This window comes from Pogona vitticeps, chromosome 1, assembly GCF_051106095.1.
Source record: "Pogona vitticeps strain Pit_001003342236 chromosome 1, PviZW2.1, whole genome shotgun sequence".
NCBI lineage: Eukaryota > Metazoa > Chordata > Lepidosauria > Squamata > Agamidae > Pogona > Pogona vitticeps.
The window spans coordinates 258,412,221-258,440,002 of record NC_135783.1 but is presented as its reverse complement, the minus strand read 5'-3'; the positions used below and the strand labels follow the sequence as shown (position 1 = coordinate 258,440,002).

The following is a 27,782-nucleotide window of genomic DNA, read 5'->3' as shown; positions in this document are numbered from 1 at the left end:
CATTGATTGTTTACAGTGACGCTGCAGGAGTTGAAATTTTTCAGTAGAAGGATAGCTAAAGATGGAATACTGTATTAAAAACATGTTGAAGAAACTTATCTTAACATCACTACTGCTTGTGCTTTTAAATACAGATTGGTTTTTTCTGTAGTTGGACATATGTCTGCTCCAACTTGGCTTAGTATGTGTCTATTGTTACATGCCTCTTTTCTCCTGCTTGCATTGCGAGTGGAAATTGAATATGTATCTTGGTTCCAATGCATGGATAAGAATTAAGTCCTCTATTCTATGGCTGTTGAATGACTGGTATCAGTGTACATAACTGTTCTGTCTTCCAGATGTTGTTGGAGTGCAGACTCCTCTGTCAATCCTAGCCATCATAGTCAGTAGTGAGGAATGCTGGAACTGTGGTGCACAAACATCTGGCGATCCCCATATTGCCTCTGCCTGGTATCTGGTCCAACTGTATACTGTGTATACTTAGTTGGAAGTGAGTTCTATTGAACTTAACAGGACATCATGCTGAGCTACAGTATTATGAAAACTATTGGACTGGTAGGAGAAAGAGAGGACACTCACTCTTTTGTGTAATACAAAATAAATTAATATAATTTGCTAAACTTTGCTGTAATTTGTTCTTTGAAATGGAATGTGGGGTTTTTTTTTTTTGTTCCATGTGCCAGTGGAGGCCTTAGTAAATATTTTCTCAGTGGTTCAGCTTTGGTGCCATGTCCAGAAAGAAAAATGTGAAATAAATCAAGATCCACCAATCATTTTAGAAAAATCTTGTTTTGGATTGTTATAGTGATGTTACACAGCTTGGTACTTACAAAAACTGTTTTATCATGTATGGGTTGTAAAAGGTTTGCGACTGGTGTGGGTGGACATTGACTTTATGAACTAATTTCTGAAAAGTCATCTTTGTTGCAAAATTATGCCTACATTTTTTCAATGCTACGAGGGGGTGCTGATAAGTGTTGAGGCTTTCTCAGAAAAAAATTGAGCTAGGAAGTTGTAACTGCCACAATATTCTACATATTCTCCCAGCAAGTCAATGCACTTGGGACATCTGTCCTGCAGCTTCTTAAGTCCCTACAAATAAAATTCTTCTGACTGCTGGTGTAACCACTCATTTGCAGCATTGGTTGCCTCCAGAACACTCCCAAATTACCTTTAGGTGTTTTTTGAGTTTGGGGAACAGATAATAGTCAGAAGGTCGGGAGAATAGGGTGGATGGGACATCACTTGAAAGCTTAATGACGTCAGTTTTGCCATTGTTTCACCTGCAGTGTGTGACGAGGCATTGTCATGCAACAGGATGACACCTTTGGAGAGCTTTCCTCATTTTTCCTTGATGTTTTGCCTCAACTTCAATAAAGCAGAGTAATATTTTGCATTAATGGTTGAACCCTGTTGGAGGTAGTCCACCAGCAGAACTCTTCTTATCCTAAAAAACTGTTGCTATTTGCTTCTGCACCAACCTTTGCACTCGGAACTTCTTTGTCCGGGGAACCACTGTGCCTCCATTCTTTGACTGTTCCTTTGTCTCAGGACCATAACAGTAGATCCATGTCTCGTTACTAGTTACCAGTTTGCCCAGGAAATCTGAACTAGGAAATTGCCCAGGAAATTTCTTGCAAAATGTTCCAAAACAACCACCAATGACTTCACACGTTTCCTCTTTTGTTAGGTTGTCAAAAGTTTGGGGATCCACTTTGCTGCCAGCTTTCTCATTTCCAAGTCGTCGTGGATAATGGCACCAACTCTCTCATGTGATATTCTCAGATATATAGCAATACTTTTGGCTCATATTCGGCGGTCCTCCATGATCATGTCATGGATGGTTTTCACATTTGCAGGCACAGAGACAGAAACAGGCCTTCTACTGGGTTTCCCACTTTCCACACTGAAATGGCCAGTTTTAAAACTGACAACCCAATGCTTAACTGTTGCATATGAAGGGCCACTGTCACCCATAGTTTGTGACATTTCATCATGGATCTGCTATGCACCCTTCCCTTGAAGAATCAAGAACTTGATTACGGTCATATGCTCTTCCACATTGAACTTTTCTGGAGGTGCTGCCATGTTCACTTTGGACCTGAACATGAAAGATAAGTTAAAATCATAGGTAGTTGAGTTTTGCACCATTGAATACAGACAAATTGGCCAATACACCCTGCAATTTATAGCTTCCTAGCTCAATTTTTTCTGGGAAAGGCTTAATACTTATCAGCACCCCCTTGTATGTTGTAAGAAAGCATGTTTGATGGAGCTTGGTTTCATGTCTCAGAAGACTGACATTGAAGCATATGATTGCTTATACTTTATAAATTATTTTCTATAGCACAAGTAGTTGTCAGTAATAAATCTGAATAATGAATAAAAGTAAAAGTATGGTTGCTGGTTCAGTTTTCCAGAAATCTTAATACCTGATGGACATATTTTATTTTGTATTTGAAACTATTAAGATAATTTGTCAAGTCAGTATCAATTTAGCTAATAAGTGGAGTTTGCACAGTCACAAAATTCCCGACTGTAGAGATTATCATACAGACATTTAGATTTTTTTTTCAGAATTCACACTTTGGAAAGTAGATTTTTTCCCCTCATCTTCTAAGCTTTATAGTTTAAATATTTATACATGGTAGGTACCATTTTTGTACCACTGCTTGCTTTATTACAGAGGTCAGATGTTCGTGTTGCACATGAATCAGTACTGCTGCTAAGAATGACAGCTGTGTATCAATTTCTTCCCATATCATGTTGTCATTAAACAGTGTATTTCTCCTCCATGACCCAGCAACCTAAGTCAGTGACACAAAGCAAATTCTTGTTTGATACGATCACTATATATTATATAAATGCTGGAGTAGGGGAGGCACAACTTGTTTTGGCAACAGTCTGTGTTGAGTATGAAGTATAGATTGAGTGCAGTAATGAATATTCATAACTTGATGTCATTCTTCTTATGCTTAGTGGTTTTCTTAATTTTTTCTAATCATGTGGAAGTTCCTCACAACTGACTTTTGACTCATCGCTTTCATATAAGTGATTCCTCCAGATTGGGTTGGATCTTCACTGCTTTTCAAAGTATCTTACAACTGTTGTGTCGTCTAAAATAGTAATCTATTTAGGAGGTTGAATAAAATCAAAAGTCTCAGTTTGCCCAAATGGTACCTAGCTCACAGATGTGCAGTATTTCTAGGATGTTTAATTTTTAAATGGGGTAGCAAAATGTGAGGTGGCCCTATTTTTTATTTTGAAAGGCCTGTTAGAGTAGCAATAATCAAAATTGAAATATTTTACATAACTTCACCAAAGCATAGATCAAATTAAAATATTTATCAGAATTTGTTTATATATCAGTAAAAATGGTAGGTGCTTTAAAGTAGACAGACTGTTGTCAAAGTGTCAAAGCATAGTTCAGACCAAAATAACATGTGTATGATAATATGGCAAAACCAAGGACTTGAAGGGATCAGATATCCTAATACCCATTACATCTCTTAAAGAAATCAGGAATAGATCTTATATTGTATGAAATGATAATATGCAGCCCTCCAGATGTTGGTCTGCAGTTTCAGCAGTGTCAACCACCATAGTTAATGGTGAGAAGAGAATGCAACATCACCTGGAAGGAAGGCCACATGTTTTCCATCTCTGACACAAAATGGATTGCCAAAAGAACTGTCCTGTAGTACTCTTATAGGTTAATTTGACTAGATCCACATTAATTTAATTACAGCATGTTCATTAATGTCAATGGCTAGATTCAATTTTTAAAGTATTTCAATTTTTGCTGCTGTTTTAGAGGCCAGGTGGTTCCAAATGTTCTACTCATTGGAGTCACTGGTAGGTGGATTATTTTTATCCATTCTCCTCACCTACTGAAAAACTGCTCTGGAGGCTTTGGGAAGCCTGTGGAACCATGTGAAAATGGCACTAGAGTCTACAGTTGGGAGGAAGAATTGCTGAAAATTGCCTTCCTCTGGTGGAAATTTCTTCATGCAGAGCTCAGTTTACGGGAACTCTGGATTGCATTTGTAGTTTACAAAGGCGATTTAGTACAAAAAAGAATTTTATTCTTTGTTAATTTATAATTCTGTATTAGCAAACTAACCCTTTAAAACTGTACATGTATATTGTTTTACAGGTGGATAAAAGATCTTACAGATGGCAGATAACAGGTGAGTCCTCTATTACCCATATCTTAAAAACTTGTAAGAATCTGGTTTATTGTAGTCATTGTGAAAAGTATTCAAGAATTGATATGGACTGTTGGAACTCAGAAGCTCTATATTTTATGATAGATGCTTTAGAATCTTGAGTATATAGTTCTTGTCATGGGGGATTATGCTTTCTGTGAAATTACCTTCTCTGTAACAGTGCTTTCATGAGTTGTGCATCTGCTGAAATGCACATGTACTTTTAGTGTACATTAGAATAGCACTGTCTCTTATTTCAGACCTGAGTACAGTTCCCCAGATTTGAGTGTTTTGCAATTTTCAGTGTACTTAGTCCTTTTTATCCTTTAGTACAGTGGTTCCCAGTCTTGGGTAACCCATGTAGCCCTGGCCAGTACAACTAGTGGTGGAAGCTTCTGGGAATTGCAATCCAAGGACACCTGGGCTACTCAAGAGTGAGAACCATTGCTTTTGAAATATGGGCTGTCCTTCAGTTGAAAATAGCAAAAGTCTTTGGAAGCTTATTGTGATACGTGTACTAGTAATTTTGGCTAAAAAAACTGTTGTTCCCCCACCTCCCCACATGGACCTAATAGCATGATTGCAGTGGCTAATAGAGACTAGTCATGTTGCTATTTACGCAACAACCGGACTGGCAACAAGCACATTGTTAATTAGCCTCAATGAGACATTGCAACATCTGCAATTGCACTTCAGTGTGCAGAAATAACCAGTAGGGTTTTGGCTTTTGAGATAAAATTGCTCTTATCTTTTCTAGTATTCATATTATAGTAGAGTCAGTTTTCTAACTGTTTATAGAGTACTATCTTCTCTAAATTTGGTTATTGTAGCCTAGTATTGGAAAGTCATTTGGGGGAGTTCAACCAAACCCAAGTTTGCCTAAGTCTTATCTGCCCATCATGTTTAGCTGTGTCTGGCAGAGAGTAATTGATTGAGTTGGTCTAAGAGATGCTTCTTAGTGGTAATCATGGATATCTCAGAGCAGGTGGTAGTATGTATACTTCTGGAAATGGATTCCTTTGACCTAAGTGACTAGAACAGTTATCACCCAATGTTTGACCAAGGTTGCTTGAGCAAGTGGTGGCACTTCAGTTCCAGGCATTTTTGACAAACTTTCTAGACCCAGTTTAGTGAAGCTTTATGCCAGATTTTGGCACAAAAGCATTTTGTTTCACTGATGAATGCCCTAAACCAGTGGTGTCGAACTGTGGCCCTCCAGATGTTCTTGGCCTTCAACTCCCAGAAATCCTGGCCAGCAGAGGTGGTGGTGAAGGCTTCTGGGAGTTGAAGTCCAAGAACATCTGGAGGGCCACAGTTTGACACCACTGCCCTAAACTTTCATCACTTAAATCAGTGATTCTCTTGGATAGCCCAGGTGTTCTTGGACTGTAACTTCTGTAGCCAGCACAGCTAGTGGTGAAGGGTTTTGGGAATTGCAGTCTAGCAACACCTGGGTTACCCAAGGTTGGGAACCACTGACCTAAATATATTAAATCTCTTCAGAGATACAAGATGGATGCAGTCCTGTTTGCAGAGCTTGTGCTGGATTTTTGCTTTTATTAGCCATTCTGTTTGGCAAATGACATTTTCTTTTCCCCTTATTCTTCACACTTTTAGTTACTGATGATACTATCAGCCATGGCATCCTATCATCAGTTCAGGGAGTTCATGGCAGAGTGTTACAGTAACTGTACAGGGAGCTTCCAGTGGGCTATGCTGTAGGAATTCTGTTTAATTCCTTGGCACTAGAGTCCCATAAGGATTTATATGTAGGTATTATTTTTTTGAGAGGAGAGTTTAACTGCCAGAATTCTCCAAGAACTCCCTAGGCAGAATTTTGAGAGTTCCTTCCAACTCACAGACACATATCTACAGATACCTGTATTTTGGTTATGTAGAGCAGGGCCCGTCTTCCAGGCTACTTGATAACCTTGAGCCTAGTTCCTTTTAAATTACAAAAACGAAACTGCCCTTGTGCTTTGTGGGAGGCCTAGGTTTTCATGGGAGGTATAGTTCTTTGGAAGCGTTCTCTATCTAGCCATTCTCAGCGGGGGCCATATGGCCCTCTGGAGACCTTGGCAGATTTGAAGAGAGCCACAGACTGGAAACAATTCTTCACTCTCCGCCTTAAAGTTTGTTATGTGCCTTACACAATCCTGATTCAGCCTGTATTATTTTCATATTGTGTTTATGATTGGCCAAAAAAAGGATGAGAATGGCTGCTAGTTTATAGAGACGAATAGGCAGTGAGATTACGCCTCCCACAAAAAGACCTAGGCCTTCCAGGAAGTATCAGGGCAGTTTCTTTTTTGTACATAAACAAAATGACATAAGCCCAAGCAGCCAGGACAGTACACCTTGTTCCAGTTGAACAAAATGTCTATACATATGGAAAGTGGGTGGTACAATTTGGAAATCCAAGAATTCTGGGAGCTGGAGATGCAAAAGTACCAAACGGCACACCTTTAGTTCCATCTTCTTCACAGAATCCTGCTGCCCATGCAAACCTGGTAGTCATAGGAAGAGTTCAAGTGATGGGTCATTACTTTGTAGTAACATTCAACTTTGTATCGTGGTTTCATGTGTGCTTGTCAGAGTGCTTAATCAGTGCCTGGATTCAGTAATGGGATGGATGAGCAGCAGTTAACTGAAGCTTAATTCTGATAAAACAAAGATCCGTAGTTAGTGGATAGTTTTGTAGTTTAGTTTAGAGAGATGGATTTCAGTCTCTCCTGAGTTCCCCTGAATAGCCAACATTGCAGCTTCTGTGTGCTCGTCAATCCACCATTATCTCTATCAGATGTGTTTGTTAGGACAAGCAAGAGAGTGTTTTTGTTAGTGGTGCCTCGAGTGCTAAATGGCCTCCACAAGGAATGTGTGCCTGACACCAACTTTGCTGTCTGCTAGATGGTATGGCAATGCAGTTAGACTTGCTAGCTTAACTGTTTTAAGTTTTCCAACCTAAGGGTGATTTCATTGCTGAGTGTCTGTGTTTGCAGTACACTCCTGCATTTTGTGTTGCTTTTGGCAACTCTACTGCAGTTTGGACGTCTGTGCTCTTATATGTAAAATGGACTGAGAAATTGCCAGTGTGCATCATAAGGTGTTCAGTATTTTTACTTTTTTATGTTTTTCTTCACGGGTCTGATTTTCACTTGAAAACTGTAGGAAATGTAAATTGTAAATTGAGTTACCCTTGAACAACCTATGCTTATGGTTAGTTAGAAGCATATACTTTTCTGTTGATATTACTTTTAAAAGTAGAAATTAGTGTTAGTGATGTATGGTGAAATTTTCTTGGCAAGTACAGTGGTGCCCCGCAAGACAATGTTAATTCATTCCGCGAAAAACGCTGTTTTGCGAAAACATTGTCTTGCGAAATGCGGTTCCCCATTGGAATCCATTTGATGCATTCCAGTGGGAAAAAAAGTCATTTTGTGAAAATCAACCATAGGAAAACTGTTTTGCGATGCGCGGATCAGCTGTCAAAATCGCTGTCTTGCAAAAAATGGTCCCAAAAACATCTGTTTTGCAAGTCGTGGACCTAGCTGTCAAAATTGTCATCTTGCGAAAAACGGTCCCAAAAAACCCCATCTTGCGAAGCACGGACCGGAACATCGTCCAGCGAAAATCGCCCATAGGAAACACTGTTTTGCTAAACGCTATAACAATCGCAAAAACTCATCGTCTAGTGAATAAACCGTTTTGCGAGGTAATCGTCTAGCGGGGCATCATTGTAGAGTGAAAACTAGTGTGGCCCTTTGTGTTGACGAAATGCAGTGTAATGTGACTAGCAGCATTTTTAACCTTTATCTGTCCTCTATTGGCATTTGCAACAAAATTGAGCATATTTTTTTTTAAATCCTTTTGTACAAGTTGATTCCACTGCCATATTGGCAAAGGTGTTTCAAATTAATAGCAAAATATAAAACAAACATTTTTGTTTTTAAAATGTCTGTTTAGCATAATTCACAGTTTGAAGTATAATCACATGTTCCTACCTTGACACTGGATCCCTCACTGTGTTGGTCCATCAGTGGACCACTATGGTGGTCTCAAGTGTAGACTATTGTAACAGTCTCTACATGGGACTACCCATAAGGGTGGTATGGACACTCCAGCAGATCCACAACATGGCAGCTAGGATTCTAAGTGGAGCAAAAAAAAAAAAAAAAAAAAAACCAACATATTTCTGCAATTTTGACTGCCTTACAGTCACTGCCTGTTTCCGTCCCAGCTTCAAGGTGATGGTGTTAACCTACAAAGCCCTAAATGGTTTGGGACCTTATTACCTGGCAAAATGCCTATTCCCAAGTGGAACTGTCAGCACTACCTGTTCCTCCAAGGCAGGATGGCTGAGGATGTTGACTCTGAGAGAGGCTCACAAAGAAAAACAAGAAGAAACTTGGCCTTCTTGGCAGTCACTAGTCAGATGTGGAATGAGTTACCACCCACTTTTGCCTAGCCGTTTCTCTTGGGTATCTTCAAGAACAGCTTAAGACCTGGTTATTTTGACAGTCATTTCGAAATATCCCATCTGCAGAGCATATCTAAACTGCTGCTACAACTGAAATGCTGTAAAATCACTGCCAATTTAAATGTTTAGCTGTTATTTATTGTGTTGTAGTATGCATTTTAATAGCTTGTTATTTCTGTTGTATACATTGTAGGTGTATCATTTTATGATTTTTAATTTGATTTTGATTGTTTCTGTTTTTATGTTGTAAACTGTGCGGAGTGGCTTTCAGCTAGATGGGCAGTATAGAAACTGAATAAATAAATAAATGTATCATAAATACATGTTTTTGCAGTAAAGCAGAAGATGCGGCCTCAGATTCTGTGGAAGCTGCTAAAGGGACAGGTGACAAAAAAGGTAACTGACTGAAATGCCACGTTTTAAATGTTTAGACATCAGAATGAATTTATAGCTGTGATTGGCAGGATCTTTTTCATCTCTTTAAAAGCTTTAGCACTGAAAAATGATGCAGCTGCTATGCTTCCTGTCTTGGTTTTAATGTCTGGCTCATTTTGGCATCTATCTCAGTGAGGTAGATTTTCTGCCTACAGTGGGATGGATAAGTGAGGGACGTGGCAGAGGAACAAGGTTGAAGACACAATAGTTGCATGTTCTGTTGTTTCTTTGGATAAGGTCAGTTTTTCCCCTTGAATTGTCTTTAGGAATCTCAGTGTCTTCTGTGTATTGAATAGACACCAAGGGGACATAGCAAAGCATATTTTTGTTCGCTTCCCAGGTTTGTAAAATTTGTTCAAAGATTCTCGAAAGTGCTGACTTTCCAAAATTAAGACTAAGACCTAATGGTATTAGGGATGTATGGTTCTGTAGGAATTGGAGCTGCACCTGTTAGGGTTTAGGGGTTGAAATCCTGTTGGTATAATTGTGTCCTCAGAAGGCTGATGTAGCTGTACCAATAGGATTTCAGCAAATGGTACATGAAACTGCTAAGAAAAATCTATAGTTTGGTGTTAGACTTATTTAAAATTTACCACTTCTTTTACAGAAAAATTAGCAGCTCAAGTAATGCAAAATCCACAAGTGTTGGCAGCTTTGCAGGAACGACTTGATAATGCACCTCACACTCCCTCCAGTTACATTGAAACGTAAGTGTGAGAAACATACTTTATTGCAAGTTGAAAATCCATGAAAAGTCTCAAAAATGCACGAATGCTTTCAGTTTGTTCTTCAACAACTATATTTAGAATATAGAGTTACATGATAGTTACAGTGATAGGCTTTCCATAAAGTCTAATATTATTTAGTCAGACTTTGCATTATACCCTGTAATTACTTGTGTTTTGTCATGCCTCATCACTGGAGCCACGGTTTCTTATGAGTTTGTCATTTTCAAATTAAAACAGTTTGTAATTATTTGATTGAAATTGTTCTGTTCCAATCCAATTTCATTTGCTCCCACTAAGCATTACAGTGACAAATGTTCCATGTCTTGTGGTACAGATTTGAGCTTTCCTTGATTCATACTTCTCACATTGAATGTTCCAGTTATATGCATTTTACTATATCAGATTTTCCTTTTAACTTTGTGTGTATCAGCAACTGGATATCCTTTCAGGTTTATTGCAAGTACTTCATTAGTGTCAGCACTGTTTATATTTAGACATGGGTTATTTGTGTTCATATCCATTCCCTCTGTCCAGAACCAGTTGGTCCACTCACTGTTCGCTGTGCAACACTGGGGTCCTTTGCCATTGTCATCATGCAAGTCTGGGAAGGAGGCTGGCCAGTGATTTCCCCACCTTCCTTTGCAGTTGATCACTCATCAGCTGAGCGGGGAGACTCCCCATCCTGCAGGCTCACTGGAGTGGGGAAGCACTGGTTGGGCTCTTTTCTGGATTGGCATCATGACAACAGTGAAGAACACAGACAGAGTTCGAACTCCTGTCCTCTGAAGATGCCAGCCACAGAGACAGGCGAAAAACCTCCAGAACACAGCCAAACAGCCTGAAAAGTCTAAAACAACCATTATTTATTTATTTATTATTTATTTATTTATTATCTCTTGTTCCTGGAATATAAAATACACAGAAGAGATTTATTAATGTCTTCTGCACAGTACAGTGGGGTCTTGACTTGAGAACTTAATCCGTATTGGAAGGTGGTTCTCAAGTCAAAAAGTTCTCAGGTCAAATCGGCATTTCCCAAAGGAATGCATTGAAAACCATTTGATCCGTATCTGCTCTTTTCCGTCCATAGAAACTAATGGGAAGCTGCTATTCCGCCTTCGACCACTAGAGGGGGAATATTGTGTTTCTTTTTTTCTTAGGTCAAGAAAGGTTCAGGGAAGGCAGGGAAAATACAGTACCAGGCAGTCCGAAGACTGTCTCCCAATTCACTCTCTAAACACTGGGAGGAGTGAGGAAGCAGACAGGCACTCTTTTCACTGGCCAACAGTTAACTGAAAGTTCAAATTTTGCACTTTCCCTGCCTCCCACGTGGTTTTTTCAGTTCTTAACTCAAATCTAAGTACTTAAGTCAATATTTTTCTATGAGAGTGGTTCTTAAGTCAAAATGTTCTTAACTCAAGCCGTTCTTAAGTCAAGACCCCACTGTATTAAAAATTAGATTGAATGCTTAACATTGGCAGTGCAACCTTTTACCACTGCTGTTGTCCAGCAAAACAGTTCTTGTGATGATGTGACAAACATAGAGTGACTTAATCTGGATTTATGATGAATCTGCTATTGGCAACAATGGGCAGGGGTGACACCCACATTCTTAGTTTGATTTATGAAAACAGTTCAATCTGAAGAGGTCCCGCATTATATGCAGGCATTATTTTGTGTTTGTTTTGATTTTCTAATTGCTAAGAAAGGTTACTTTTTAAATGTCAGTGAACATGGGTTAAAAATGCTAAGGTGCTTTTGAAACTTTCAGGATAATAATGTGGAATTCTTCAATGCTTTTCTGTCCAATATATTGTCAGGAATTCTGTTGCACAACTTTATGCCAGGGACTCTTTTTAATACCAGAAAATTGCCGCTGTCATGACTTCCGCCAATCAGACTACCGTGTTTCTCCAAAAATAAGACAGGGTCTTATATTAATTTTTGCTCCAAAAAACGCATTGGGGCTTATTTTCAAGGAATGTTTTATTTTACAGTTATGTCATATTCTGATTGCTGCACAGTGCTGCACAATGGTGGAGGGTGGGGTTTCACTTAACTGGGTCTTACATTATGAGCATCCTGAAAAATCATACTAGGGCTTATTTTCAGGTTAGGTCTTATTTTGGGGAAAACAGGGTAGTATTTTCAGTAAGCATGTACTGAAACTTTCTAGTCTGTTTTGTGTGAGTGAAACTAGGTTAAACCACTGTCTATGAGCAGGGAATGGGAAGGAAAATCATTTTTATTTTTTACTTCTGTTTTGATATATTCTTTTTTCAGTCACAAGATTTAGATGTTTCTGTTAGATGGTGTTTGTAGCATTTTATAACTAAGTTATAAAAATATGAAGAAAGACTGGTGTTGAATTAAGGTAGAAGACACTATAATGCACATTAAATAACTTTGCTTTTAGCTTACCAAAAGCAGTGAAACGAAGAATTGATGCCTTGAAACAGCTTCAGGTGAAATGCGCCCACATAGAAGCTAAATTTTATGAAGAAGTTCATGATTTAGAGAGAAAATACGCAGCTCTCTACCAGCCTCTCTTTGATAAGGTAACGTGAAATAGGCATGTAAATTCATCTGTAACCTTCTGGATTAATAGTAGTGGAAAAGTACCTTATTGTTCTCTCAGTGTAACAGTTCTTATGATTGGGAAGGTTAAAATGGAACAAAGCACTTTTCTTTTATACAATTCAGCATGCAGTTCTGTTTATAAGAGTCCTCATGGAGTTCTCTAGGCTCAGCTACTGATGTCCTGATGTTGTGTACATTGACAAAAGAGTGATAAGAGCAACAGAGATTAGGGCTTCTAAATCAGAATAACATATATTATGTATCTTAATTGAGATAAATTTTCTGCTGCTGATACTGCTTAGCTCTTTATAATGTATTGGGCTATTTCTATTAAATCTTTTGTTTTTTAATTATATAGTCAGTTCATTTTTAAAATGATCAATAAGTAGACAGATACAGTCTATAATTCCTTCATCTTACCTTAATTTTTCAAGACAAATAGTGGATGGAAGTAAGTTTAAGTTTTGTTACATTAAAATATGTGGAAATGGAAATAAAACAAAATATAGCAGAGTTTAAAGGTACATATTCACTACTTTGTACTTAGAATAAAAGTGTTTAAAATCCAGTTCTCAGTAGGATGTTGGTTATTTATTTGATTTAAGATAAAGCAATATGGAAGTGTTAAGAGGTGACAGAGTGAAAAAATGGTCTAGATACTTCTGAATAAATTAATACAGTTGCTGAACTGCTTGAGCAGACACTGATGATTAATGTGTTTTGATTCTTGTGCTGACGTTTAATAACCTTAGTATCATCTAACATATGTCCAATCTTTGTCCATCTTTCACAGAGAAGGGACTTCATCACTGGTGCTGCTGAACCTACAGATGAAGAGGCAGAATGGCACAGTGAAAATGAAGAAGAGGAGAAACTAGCTGTAAGTAGAAATAACTGGATAACCAGAATGTTACAAATCTTAAAATAAAGATATGAAGGTTTATATTTCTTATATGGTCTTCTTATGAAGTAATCAGCACAAAATACATCCAGAGCCGGTGTTGGATGGCAGGAATATTTTGGACTTTTTTCACTCTTTCTGTAGCATCAGAATATAACTGCATGTTCCAAATACGCCATCAAAGAAATGTAATACATTAAAGTGAAACTGACCATTCCTATATGGATTTGTTCCTGTAGTCTTATTCTGTCATTTGCACTGTTCGTAACCTGTTGACAGCCTCTTCTGCTAATGGGTTCCATTCCAGTGCTATATCAAATACCCAAGATGAGAAAAGATTGGCTATTTCTGCCTGTCATCTCTGTCTTGGGGGACATAATGTGTGCTAGGCAGGAAGATGAGTTTTACGTGTATAACATGTGCTTTATGATAAATCTTTGATGCATGAAGTTTACACCAGTCTCCTGAATTATTTGCAATTTGGAGTCAGATTCTGTTAGTTGAGCAAATGCTATCTCTAGAGTGTATGCTGATTTCCCCCCTCAGCATTGCAAGCCAGTTTGTGTGTAACAATGACGTAGACATTTCAGAACTTTGTCTTTTTAGGAACAGAACAAGAGATCTGGTGCATGTTGCCCAAGCGGTCCTCCTTGGCTATATCTGCTGGTTTAAGTGGCTAAACAAACTGATACTAGTTCCAAGCCCAGATTCCACATAAGCAAAATTCTGAAGCCAAGCATAAAATTTGGCTTCAGATTATCCCTTGTGAAAATAACAAGCCAGGAATGCCAGTTTGGATATAATGCTAAGTGGGCCACATATTGAGGCATTACGTTTTGTTTTGCCACTTCTACTGGTACAGGAAGCCAAGTAGCAATTGTCAACCAGCGTACACTAACAATCTTGCTTACTTCCAATAAAATTACATTCTAGCTTAAATGTGAGCCAGGTTTATCATTAGTTTTGCCTCCTCCAAGTCTTTATATTGGGGGTCATGTCAAACAGTTCTTGCAGGTGCGATGAAAAGGTTTGCTTTCCTTGTACTGTATGTGACATTAGTCTATTCTTTTATCCATTTCCTTGAGGTGTTAATTGCAGGCTGCTCTGCTCTTGTATGGTAATATTTTTCTCCAGAAAAAACAAACAGTGCCCCAAACAGTGTGTCATGAGGCAGTATGCCTGAGGAGGTGTGATGAGGGCAAGAATTTGTGGTAGGGCTCTTCTGACTAATTGCTTCAGCTTTAAAAGGCAGATGGGCAGTGGTGGAAAGTAATTAGGCAAGTGCAGTTTGGCAGTCCTTTTGAGTTTGTCTCTAATTTCCGCAGGATAACAACAATAACACCTTTGATGTAATACTTTTTGACATTGTTAATATTTTTTCTCTTCTCCAAACTTCTAGCCTATTCTCCCCATTTACTGTGCTTCATACAAATACTAGTTAGTGGGATATAGTGACCTAAAAAAATGAAAAGGTGGAGTTGTTTTGTGATTAGTTGATGGATTATTCTCAACATATGCAGCATATCATCAGAAGCAGGACTGAAATAGGAGCTTTGTTGCACTGTTTGGGCTTATAAAGAAAGAAAATGGAGTTTAGGAGTTGGGGGGAAGAAAACTGCTAAAATTTCTTGTTTACATTCAGACATATTTAGATGACTCCTGGGGTAGTCAAGAAATTCTAAAATTTAATTTAAAGTGTGATTATTCTAGATAGTGGAGTGATAAGTGTTCAGCGTTAATTGAAATGATGCCTAGCAATTAGTATATATCCTTTTAAGGAATATAGAATGTATTTAAAGGGTTTCCGGTTAAAACATTAGAGTAATGTAAGTGAATCTCTTTTTCTGTTTCTAGGGAGACTTGAAAAGTAAAGTAGTAATAGAAGAAAAAGAACCAGGAGCAGCTGAAGAGACAAGTCCCAAAGGAATCCCTGATTTTTGGTTCACAATATTTAGAAATGTAGATATGCTGAGTGAATTAGTACAGGTAAAACATTATAAATATCTTTACCTGTGGATTTGTGTTATGTCTTCTCAATGTGGTTAAATAAGCCTTGCCTGAAATTATTAATAGGTCCACGCTGTCCGTAAGATGTAGCATTCTTTTTTCAAATCTTGCTGTGACAAATCATTGTTGAATTGTAGAATTCCCACACTTATCATAGCTGCTCTTGTCTCACTTTCTACTGTGTAGGAAAAAAATAAGAGAATATCAGTAGTCATAGAGAGTGCTGGGCTTCACAGCCAAATTTTGGTTTCTCATAGGACTGATCCCTAGCCTAGCACCACCCACTCTCATGAAGAGCATTTAAACAGCAACAAAATATGAACTGTTCTTCCAACATAGGTAGTTTTAAAGAAGTTATACAGATAATTGAAAGGTGAGTCTACATGTCATTAGAGTTAAATTAAGCCAACAGGTTCAGAAGCAGGCTACTGCTGGATAGTAATACTGTGAGCAAACATTAGCAGAAGGCTATTTACTTTCATGGTTATCCATCGAGACTCTTGTGTCTAATGTGATGGTGGTTAGTATTCCTGCTAATTTCTAAGCTGCCCTCACCTAACTGAATCACTAGCAACAGAAATGTTTTGAATGGGATGCTGTGTTCTTTATTAATTTTCAATGTTCTGCCCGGTGGCCCTCTAAGTTAACTTTGTTTTGTCAGCCTCAACACAGGGTCATTATCGCATTTTAAAGAACCATCCCACAACTTAAAAGGAAAAAAAAATCATCCTGAAGTATTAGAAGAGAAACTAGTGGGTGCTAGGGAGGTGTCTGCAGACATATTGGGGCCCACAGGCACCACAAAGGGTGCCCTATAAGGAAGTAACTTTAGGGAGGTTTCTACAGGTAATACTAGTATTGGAAAAGGGAAAAGAAGAAAGCAAGAAATTTAGCTTGCATGTGAATATGCCTACTGGTTCTTGTGCGTAATGCAAAATGCAGTGGGCAAGATCGAACAAAGCAAGGAAACTGAAGACCCTACCAGTGAAAATAATGACAAATGAAAGTAGTCTGAAGAGTTTGAAAGGATATGGCCTAAGGACAAGATTCACTTTTCAGATATACAACATTTGTTCAAACTGGTGGATAGAAAAGTACTTTGACGTTAATAATTCATACATGCCCTATGAGAGTAGGCAATAGGGAGATGTCTCCTTTTATGTAGTTAAGCTAGAACCTGTCAAAATGTTCTGGGTTTAAGAGACCAATCTAATCCATGCTGGACAAACTTCAGAACAATAGATTCAAGGCCTCTGGCTTGACACAATAGAACAGCAAAGAACAAGTCCATATGCCTGATATACTGTGTTCATGGGATCCCATGGGAACTTTTAAGACTTTAGGAGGCTATTTTTTTAATTCGATTTATATTCCGCCCATCTAGACCAAAGGTGTACTCTGGGCGGCATTACAAATTTAAAAACAGTAAAACCATTAAAACCAATAAACATGCAATAAATCCAAGATGTTAAAATGTGAATTTAAGATACAACTATCCAAAGTAGCCCAGGCCTACACTTATTCTAAGCAGTGAACTGCAACAAATCCCACTTGGGACATATACCAAACATGCTGAGAATCACGGATGTTTCTTCCTAAGATCATCTACCCATTCCCAGGCTTCCGTGTTGCAGGTGACCACTCCAAGGGAGGCTCAGATAGCGACCACTAGGAACTTGGGCCTTCTCAGTCATGGTTGTAATGTTTTGGAATGCGTTGTCTGTGGATGTAGGCCAGGTGCTCTCCTGGCAGACATTTAGGAGGCTGGTTAAAACAGCTTTTTAAATAAGCCTTTAAGAACATCCTCCTCCTGTGATAATTTTCTTGAATAATTTTGTTTTAAATTTTTTTTCTGTTTAGCTGTTGCCTTTGGGAGTTTCTTTGTTTGAATTACTGTAGTTTGCTTTTAGTTGAGGGGAGTAGGCATGGAGTTTTTAGGTGTTGTACATCACCCAGAGTAGTGCTTTGCCACTAGGTCGATAGTACAGTGGTGCCTCGCATAGCGATGATAATCCGTGCAGCAAAAATCGCTGCAAAGCGATTTCGTCTCTATGTGATTTTAAAGAGTCCATAGGAATGCACTGAAACCCCTTCAATGCGTTCCTGTGGGATTAAAACTCACCTTAAAGTGAAAATCCTCCATAAGGCGGCCATTTTCACTGCCCGGTAAGCGAGGAATCCGCGCGAAAACACAGCGGGCGGCCATTTTTTTACCCAGCGGCCATTTTGGAACCGCCGATCAGCTGTTGGAAAATCATCGCTATGTGATGATTGGTAAGCGAAACAGCGAACCGATCATCGCAAAGCGATTTTTCCCCATAGGGAACATCGCAATGCGATCGCAAAATCTTCCATCGCTATGCTATTTCGTCGTTAAACGGGGTGCCCATTAAGCGAGGCACCACTGTATATAAATGAAACAAATAAATAAATGTTTCTCAGATCAAGTAGGGAAAGATACCATTTTCCAGCAGATAATGCAAGGACTACAGAAGTCAAACTAATGGCCAACGTCTAAAAGAAAAAAAACATAATTGAGCTGTAAGTGGTCTGAGCAGCTCAGATAATGTTTATTCTTAAAGGGCAAAAGAACTTCTGGAAAGTATCAGGCACTTCCTGAATTTCAAGGGCTTTCATTGTTTGGTTTCAAGAGTCAGCTCTGAAATTTGATTCCTTAAAGCTGGTGGGAATGTATAGGTCATAACTAAAGTGTGCAGTAAACATCTCTTTACACCATCCAAGATGGAATCTGAGACACTTAGGACAATGTGACTACTGTATGCTGTTCAGTGGTGGCTAGTTGCTGCCAATGGCATCAACTGATGTTTTAGTCCAATGACATTATGGTAAAGCCATAAAAACACTGGAGATCTGTGCTGATGTATTCTCTTTCGTGTTTTGTGCCTTATTTACAAACTTACCTTTTTCCATCCCTTACTGTGCTTGTGTGCCTCCTCTAATTAACCTGTGGGGGAAAACTCTTGTCTAACTCTTGAGTGGGTATTTTTTTGATATGCAAGGTAGGAATTCAGGTACATTTTATTGACAGTTCTTGATATAATAATTTATTCTAGGGGTTATAAAAATGAAATATTTGATTTTGTCTAGAAAGTTATTGATTCTAGAGCTGAAGTGGAGAGAGTTACGTATTTTTCGCTCCATAAGACGCACCTTTCCATAAGACGCACCAATTTTTTAGGAGAAGAAAACAGGAAAATATAATCTGTTTTCTTCGCTCCCTAAGACGCACAGACTTTCCACCCCCCTGTTTTGTGGGGGGAAAGTGCGTCTTATGGTGCAAAAAATACGGTAAATTGAAAATAAAAGGGTATGCAGTATTTAAGATTGCAGCAGTTGTGCTAGGTAAGATTATGGTTTATTGAAATGTGAAACATGTGTTTCCTGTTACTTAATAGTTTTCCAATATATTTTTAGGAATATGATGAGCCAATTCTGAAGCACTTGCAAGACATCAAAGTGAAATTTTCTGAGCCCGGACAACCTATGGTTAGTATTATTAAATTTTTACTGTAATGTTGACAGTCAGAGTTGGCATTTATGATATGAGCATAGAAGCATGCAATTTTTACCTTGTATTGAGATACTATATTGATTCCTTAGCCCTGCTTTTGTATTGGAGCAATCTTTGAATAGTAGAATTATCACAATAGCAGCATGTGCAGTTACTAAGAGTTAATGAAATAAAAAATACCTTCAAGAAATTTGATCTTTGCACTTGCATTCCTTTTGAGCATTTCTGAAGTATGTTCATTCAGCGTAACTAAGAATGATGTAGATTTTTCCAGTTTCCACTTAAAGACTAGTAGATTTATTTCAGTATGTGCTTTCCTGAATTGCAATCCACTCTTTCAAACATGTTGAATGAAATGCTTAATTAGAGGTTTATTAATACGTTGATATTTGTGTTAATAATTATTGTCACATCACTGGGTTTCCATTCCTAGAATGTACATTTTTCTATAACCCTTTGACTCAAAAATTTGCTCTGTGTGTTCGAGAAGGTGAATTGTAATCCATTAAAGCTCTCACTGAAATTAAAAAAAGGAAATAAATAAGTCTTTAATGTGCCATAGTACTTCTTCTTTATTACTTTTGTTATATTTGTGTTGCACATCTTGAAACAAACTACTGCTTCTTCCTTTTTGAAAATACAGCTAGAATGAGGTGATTCTGTAGAAATAAGGAGTTAGTACTAATTCATAGTCAGCTGTTCCACTTTAGAGGCCCCTGTATAGAACTTTGAGGGTGTTGTGACTGCTCAAAGTTATGTAGCCCATTATCGACTGCTCAGTAACAGTGCATGGCTTTGCTTTCAGAGGCTAGATACCAGATCATCTTTCTCGGTCACATATATTTGGAATTGTCTCTTGAATATAGCTATGGGAAATCCACAACTACTAGAAACTTGTTAGTAAACCTGAACTTGATGCTTCAGGTTGGCTTTCTCATGGCATACAATGAAGTTCTCCTTGTGGAAAGTATTTTGGTCACTCACTATGTGTGTATCGCTTTTCATATACAGTGGTGCCTTGACTTACGAATGTCCCTGCTTACGACCATTTTGAGTTACAACCAGCTCTGGCCGCAAAATTTTGCTTCTACTTGCGACTTGAGTTTCCACTTATGAACAGAAAAGGGCAGGGAAAAAAGGCGGAAAATTCAAATTTCTAACTATAGGTGGTGACGAGGTTGCTTCTTTGTAGCTCTTTCACCCCAGCAGTTAAGAGAGTGCTTCTGACTGCCTCCTCCTGCTTCTGGTGTGTGTGTGTGTTTGCAGGGAGGCTTCGGGCTGCCTGATAAGATAAGGTGCTGTTTTCTGCTTTTTAAAAACTGTTCTGGGTGTTTTTGCAGTGTGGTTTTGAGCTGGGGGGGGTTGTTTCTGTGTTGTGATGGGTCTTGGTGCATTTGTTTTTTTTTGCTTTCCCCTTCATTTCCAATGGGTCTTGGGTGGTTTGGTTGCTTTTTTAGGGTTTCCCCCCATTTCTTGGGGGGTTGTATTTGTTTTTTGGCTTCCACCCCCCATTTCCGATGGGTCTTGGGGGTTTGGTTGCTTTTTGGTTTTTTTTCTCCATTTCCAATGGGTCCTACATGCTTCCCTTGCTTTTTCCTTTGTTTTCTTTGCATTTCCGACCTGCCCCCCTTTGTTCTCTGTGCATTTCCGATCTGCTCTGTTTGTTCTCTGTGCATTTCCAATGGGTCTTGCACACTTGATTGCTTTTCTCCCCTACCCCTTCGGCCGGAAGGGATTAATTGTGTTTCCAATGAGTCTTGCAGTGATTTTTTTGGTGATTTTTTTTCTTCAACCAGAATGGATTAATTGCATTTCAATGCATTCCTATAGGGAATGGTACTTCAACCTATGACCATTTCAAATTACGTCCATCTTCTGGAAAGATTATGGTCATAAATTGAGGCACCACTATACAGTATTTTATGATCAAGTGGTCCACAACAAAACTAGCATCTCTCTGCCTCTCTGTCTCTCCCCCTCCATATAATGGATAGGTTAGAACAGTTTAATTACAAGCATGTGCAAGAGGCTTAACATCAAATTAATAATTACATTATTGGCAAAACCAAGATGAAACATCCTGCGTCCTTGATAATTAGGAGCACCAAGAAACTGTCTGTATCTAAAAATCTTGAAAGAGAGACAGGACTGATGGTCAGTCCCATATGTTGCAACTGTAAGCAGGAGGTGGTAGAACTCTCTCCTCCGCTGTCAGTTGGGAAAGTTATGTTTCTTTGAGGGAACTCCTGTTTGGCTCGGGGACCGCATAGAACCCTTTCTACTACAATTTTAGTAAAGTCTTTTGGATGCTCAGCGTCGTCAAAAATAATAATGCAGGAGTGTTATTTATTTATTTATTATTCGATTTCTACCCCACCCCTCTAGACAGAGTCTACTTGGGGCAGCTTACAAAGAAGAATAAAACATTATAAAATACAATAAAAATCAAGTATATATAAATCAATCACATAATTAAATCTGCAAATTGATCAAGATGGGAGAAAGCCAAAGAAAAAAAGAAAATCAGGTGTTGACTGGAGGGAAGGCCTGCCTGAAGAGACAGGTCTTTAAATGACTCTTAAAATCCAGCGAGAGTGCCAGGGTGATTTCCGGCGGCAAGGTGTTCCATAGTCGAGAGGCCACTGCCGCGAAGGCCTGGTTTCTTGTTCTTTCTTTCTGGGCCGCTTGGCGTTAGGCCCCTCAGCCGTCTTTCCTGGCTAAAACGAGTGACTCGTAGATCTAGGTGGGAAAAGGTGCTCCGCCATGTATCAAGGTCCTAAACCGTTTAGGGCTTTACAAGTCATCATTAACACTTTGAATTGGATACGGAAACGAATGGGAAGCCAATGCAAGGCAGCCAGGATGGGAGAGATGTGCTGGTATTTTCTCGTCCCAGTGAGAAGTCTGGCTGCCGCATTTTGCACCATTTGAAGTTTCTGCAACAACCTCAAAGGTAGCCCCACGCAGAGTGCATTGCAGTGGTCTAATCTTGAGATTACGAGCGCATGGACCAGAGTGGTGAGTGCCCCAACCAGATAGGAACGCAGCTGGGCAATCTGCCGCATATGGAAATAGGCAGAGCGGACCACTGAAATCACCTGGGTCTCCATGGTGAGTGCCGGGGCCAAATGCACTCACAAGCTGCGAACCTCACTCTTCACGGTGAGAGTCACCCCCCGAAAGAGAGGGAGTTTCCCAAACCACAGATGGAGGGGCCACCCACCCTCTGTCTTGCCCGGGTTCAGCCTCAGCCCATTCTCCTGCATCTACCGCAGTATGGCCTCCAGGCAGCGCTCAAGGGACAGGACGGCATCCACTGAGGAAGGTGAAAAAGAGATGTAGAGCTGGGTGTCATCAGCGTACTGATGGCACGAAGCCCGACATCCCCTGATGACCCCTCCCAGCGGCCTCATATAGATGTTAAACAGCATTGGAGAGATTATCGAACCCTGTGTTAAGTTGAGTACCGTATTTAGTCGTCTCCCACCTATGTAATTTCTTGGGTTTGTATGTTATTTTTAATTATATGCATGAGAACCAGCTTTAAAGAGGCTGGAGAGGCTTTTACATCTCTGTTGTCCATTGATAACTGACTTAAGTGTTATAAACAGAAATCACTGGCTTAGAGCAATAGCTTGTGTAATATCCTGTTACTCTTTTTCAAAACTTTTTTACCTAGTACATCAGAGTTGTTTATTGTTATGGTCCTAAGCAATTTGTGAGTGCATATCAGAATATGTTACCTGGATTGCAAATAGTTTTGCAGTTTGCTTTGTTCTGTGTTTTTGGTATATAAGAACCTTGGACCACGTTGCAGGTATTCAAATTCAGTAAAGTTACCGTAAAGACTCAGTTTTGGGATTCTTTTGCTTTGGAAGCTTCATGGCCTTGTAAATAACTGTTTTTCTTACGTGCTAAAATTACTATTGTTCATTGAATGAGAACCAGAGTAGCAAACTGCACTTGGCTCATGTAAGGAACCTTTCCCTTCCATCCTCCTTTTTAGTCTTGGGGTTGCCTGAGCATCATGGCGCCAGGAAGGTGGAATAAATGGCAGCAGTGCAGTGTAAAGTGAATGACATTCTCGACAGCTAGCTATACTATTCGGTTACAGTGTATAGCTAATAAATTATTTGGGTGCTTAACTCAAGTGTGTCACTTGATTATGTAAACGGGAGAATCTGATAGACTTGCCTTTTTTAATCTGCTGTTTTGCATACTATACACTCATTGCTAATGGATGCATTTGTTTGCATGGTAATACAAATGAGTCTTTTTACATATTGTAAAGGTGGGAAGAATTATACATAGGTAGTGGATAATCTGTTTTAAATGAATTAACAGTTTCTCCTAGGCCCCTTTCTGTGTGTTCACAATGTTTGTAAAATAATGAAGTGGACTTTGTCTCCAAATTTATAACCATTGAGGCAGTAAAAAGTGACTAAAATATTGTCGGTTAGTAAATAGCATAATTGTGATTGGATTTAAAGTGAGTAGAACTGGCAATTGAACTTTGAAGAGAAGATGGTGGGAGCATTCATTGTGCTCTTGAAATATGCCACTGACAATTGGTCATCAGCACATAGAATTTCCTATAGAGTGCTGCCAGCTGATTCCAGTGAGTGGTTTGTAACAGATACATAGTTACTATTTGGAACTAAAGGGTCCTGTGTGCCCTTGGAGCAGGTATATTTCCCATCTAAGTTTAAGGCCCAGTTCATATGTCATAATAGGTCAAGGATCTGGAGGATCTTGGCTTATCAGGATTGAATGGATATTCATGTGCTTACTGCTTGATTGCTTAGTTCACAGAGCACTGGAAACTCTGGATAAATGTTCTTGATACCCTAGGCCAGAAATTCTAGCTTGTTACATATGAACAGGGTTCTCATCAGTGCCAGCTAGTTGCTTCTACTTGGAGATTGCACCCTCTTGCTTTGCTGCATGGTCTGCTCATTGTGTTGTACAAACTCCCTCCTCTAGTTAATTTCTCTGCCAACAGACCACACAAAGAAATCAAGAAAAAATTTGGCTTTTTAGAAGAAAAACACTATAGAGGAGGGTAATTCCCTGTGTTCACATGACACAGTGCACAAATTGTAAAGCAGAGTTCTGTTAGTAGTGTATACCAAAATGGTTACTGTACTTAATAAAATAGAGTGCCTGTGGGTTTCTGATGTGTTGGAATATGTACATTTGCCTGTGGGTTAGTTTATTGTGGTGTCCAAACCAAAGGATTTGCCTTTCCCTAATTAATCTTACAACCTTACAACTGCAGAGCTGGAAGGGATCCTATGGATCATTAAGTCACAGCTGTGGCTAGCTTTTGACTTTGGCTTGTTTGGGGACAGACAAGTCAGTATCATGTTTTGATGTCATGATAAATGAGCCATGCATTGAGTGTATATGGTTTATTTAATTGCTGCAGCTTGCAGGAGAAGCAATGTGCAAGTGATTGGTGTAACATGTATGCTTGGTTGATTCTAATAAGTTGAGGTTGTCTGGAACCCTAAAACATTGTCTCAGTTGGACCTGCATAATTGAAGCTAGAAAATTAATGCAGTTCTTGCTTATGCCCTTTAAAGACCTGGACTGTGTCTAGATACACCCCCACCCATGCTGTTATTGCAGTACCAGTGGTAGAAGTAGAGTAACTTGATATTGAAGAGAACACATTTCCCATGTGTAGTTTTTACATGTACTTATATTTCACCAAAAATATTTAGTCAGTCAATTGGGCTTATATATTTTAAATCAATGAGATAGTATAACGGATATTTATTTCCTTGCATCTTGGTATGACCACAGAATAAAAAATTCCTATTGTTTTCCCACATACATCTTTGTTTCCTTTATTTCTCTCTCTAGATCACACACTTGCTGACCTAAACTAGCTACAGTTTTTCATGAATGTGAGATGGAATGGAAATATGGACTTAGAAATTAAAGAAAATAATTCATTTTAAAAACCATGATGTTATAGTTTTATTTAGATTACTAAAAATATTCATATCTCATCTTTCAGCTCCAGGAATTTTCAGGCTGTAATATCTCAATATGATTGTACTAGTCCTAGAGATACAGAAAAGTCTGAGTTTTGTATACATAGATACCTCTTCCTAATGAATCTTTATTTAGAGTTAGCAAGTTAAATATGTAAGATACTCGGTTTATCCTTCAAAGTTTGAAAAGTCCAAAAACAACAAACAGAACAAAACAGGGTTAGGTACTATGAATAGAAGTTTAGAAAACATCTAAACATCTGTTCATAGTGCATGCAAACTTTCAGAATAAAATTTACATTTTGTCTAAGTTTTCTGTGTCTGTATTATATGCTGGCCAAGTCTGTATTATATGCTGGCCAAAATGCTGTTGCTTAGTTATGCTTGTAGAAGACAAACAGTGTGACTGATAGCAGTGTATTGCTACTAATTAACAAGTCCCCACTTTGAATGTCAGGTGTGTGCCAGTCTGTTAGGTTGGTGCATGCTTGAAAAATCCAAGCTGCTATGAGTTACACCATTTACCTTTCACAGACATAACAACACCTCAGGATTTTGGTACAATAGCATTGTGTCAAATATTCTATGTGGAAGAATATTGGAGCACTTGTTTTTTTTCCTAATACGTTTGACTTATCAGTTAACACACATTGTACATTTATTGTTTCTAGCCATAAGCCTTTACAACGGCTTACTTACATGAAAATGGTTAAAACAAAAAAATGCCCCAGGGGTCAATAAACCCGCTCTGGGAATTGTGGCATAGTGTATAGTATCAAAGTCACTACTGTATATTCAACATTTATGTGTTATTATGAATCTTAACAAATGGAAGCCTCAACTTCTTGGCTGCCAGAGCTATACAGCTGTGTATCAGCGAGTAGCCTTACATTATTTCCATTGAAGTACAGTTGGGATACAGCTGAATAATGGGAAACAAAAATCTTTCTCTGGGGTTTTCATAGAGATGACAGAGTAATAAGTAATCTGATTGCAGCCATAGACACATTTCCTCTCCTCTCGTGGGATTCCTTTATAACTCCCTTCAATATATGCTGTGGTAACTTGGTTTTGTGCGATTCAACTGAAGTTGTGGGTACCAGGTGGAAAAACGGACCCGACAATAACAGCCCTGGCCTGACAGGCATCAAAGTCAAGAATCCACTTTCTAAGGTCGTGGGGGCCTAGACTGAGGAATTTTTCCAGTGGGAGGTTATGGGCTTTTAGTTTTTGGTAGCACTGTTGTGCCCATTCATCAGACTGTAGTTGTTCTAGCCTACAGGACTTTGTGAAGGAGAGGTCCTCTAGGTCAGTGGTTCTTAACCTTTGTTACTCAGATGCTTTTGAACTGTAACTCCCAGAAACCCCAGTCAGCACAGTTGGTGGTGAAGGCTTCTGGAAGTTGCAGTCCAAAACTCCTGAGTAACCCAAGGTTAAGAACCAGTGCTCTAGGTTGTTCTATCTGTGCCAGTATCTAAAATAGGCCAGGTCAGCTTTAGCAGCAATTGAGGAAAGGCCTAACTCAGCTCTGAAATGAGCTGAGGGAATTCCTGGGGAGAGTCCCAGTATCAGCCTCATGAATTTATTCTGCAAAAATTCCAATTTTGGCTTAGCTGCTTCTCCCCATAATTCTGCCTCATAAAGCATTTGTGGTAAGATTTTGATAGTGAATGCCTTGAGTGCAGGATTTATCAGCTGGCCGCCTCTACTATAAAAAGATATTTTTAGTTGCCTTAATGATCTGGAGCTCAATTGTATAGTGGCATTTAGATGTTATTTCCAAGAGAGTTTCTCACAAAAGTGGATGCCCGAATATTTGAAGGACTGTACCTGTTCAATGACATGCACATCCAACCACCAATTATGTTTAGGGGCTCTCTTCCCATAGACCATGATATTTGTCTTAGTATAATTGATTGTTAGCTGTTCTTCTTTACAGAGCTGCCCAAATTTTAAGGCCAATTTTTTTTCAGGAATAGGAAAAACCAGGTAATCAACATAAAGCAGCATTGAGATCTGTCTACAGCCAATGGTTGGGGATAAAAAAAGAGGGGAAAACCATTTGTGGGATCAAGCTGTTTATATAGAAATTGGAAAGAACGGGTGCTAAAATGCACCGTTGTTTCACCCCATGGCTAATACAGATCTGCTGTGATAGAGCTTCTTGTGGACCAGTATGCACCTGCATCATATTTTCTTTGTGTAATTGCTAAGCCACATGAGTCTCCTATTGTTTGTTTTAGTCAATTTACACCATAGTTTATCTCTGTCTATCAGGTCAAAGGCTGATGAAAAATTGATGAAGGGGGCATAAAAATATTTGCAAGGTGGTTTGGTGTATTTACTTATTACATGATGTAGGACAAAGGCTTGATCTATTGTATTCCTACCTTTCCTGAAGCCTGCCTGTTCTTCAGAGATGATTAACTGTTTGCTGTCCCAATCTAGAAGCCTATTCAAGAGATATCTAGTATAAAGCTTGGAGGCCACATTAAGAAGACTGATAGGTCTAAAGTTGCTGGGGCCTGGGGCGGGGTCACCTTTCTTAAAAATTGGCACCACTATACTGTTTTGCCAGCCTGGAGGGAGAGTTCCTGTGTTGTTAATGTTGGTGAATAGACTGGCTAAAATAGGGGACCACCACACAATGTCAGTAGCAAAGACCTTGTGAGGGATCATGTCTTTGCCGGGAGCCTTGCCTTTTGGAAGACTTAGAATCAAGTCTCCAATTTCTACGGGGGAAACAGGTGGCCATTCAAGGAGATTAATGAGTCATGTGTATGGACTTAGTGCAGGTACTACCCCCCAAAGATATGATTAAAGTGGGAGACCCATACTTCTGGTCTTATGGAATTGGCAGTCTCAGAGGGTTTCTGTGGGAAGCCTCTTTCTGTCTGTTTCCAGAACTTGGG

At 39.0% G+C, this 27,782-nt stretch overlaps 1 protein-coding gene and 1 non-coding gene across 9 annotated transcripts in view; both read left to right on the top strand.

The window, feature by feature from the left end:
* The window catches only part of NAP1L4 (nucleosome assembly protein 1 like 4), a 65,784-nt gene that overhangs the window by 1,319 nt on the left and 36,683 nt on the right, over positions 1 to 27,782 (top strand). For 5 of the 8 annotated variants that reach the window (XR_012082410.2, XM_020788734.3, XM_072985675.2 and 2 more), the window contains exons 2-8: positions 4,157 to 4,190; positions 9,020 to 9,081; positions 9,728 to 9,827; positions 12,265 to 12,406; positions 13,222 to 13,308; positions 15,184 to 15,315; positions 18,772 to 18,843. Coding sequence is in view for 6 of the 8 variants with exons in the window: in XM_020788734.3 (XP_020644393.1) it covers positions 4,177 to 4,190; positions 9,020 to 9,081; positions 9,728 to 9,827; positions 12,265 to 12,406; positions 13,222 to 13,308; positions 15,184 to 15,315; positions 18,772 to 18,843 (609 nt within the window). In the remaining 2 variants the exon portion in view is untranslated. Of the gene's footprint in view, positions 1 to 3,816; positions 3,856 to 4,156; positions 4,191 to 9,019; positions 9,082 to 9,725; positions 9,828 to 12,264; positions 12,407 to 13,221; positions 13,309 to 15,183; positions 15,316 to 18,771; positions 18,844 to 27,782 lie in introns of those variants that run through there. The other 3 variants (XR_013540862.1, XM_078383848.1, XM_078383849.1) reach the window with 1 other exon arrangement.
* Positions 13,583 to 13,708, top strand: LOC140703635 (small nucleolar RNA SNORA54). Its single transcript, XR_012082937.2, has one exon. It is a non-coding gene; the product is annotated as a small nucleolar RNA SNORA54 (small nucleolar RNA).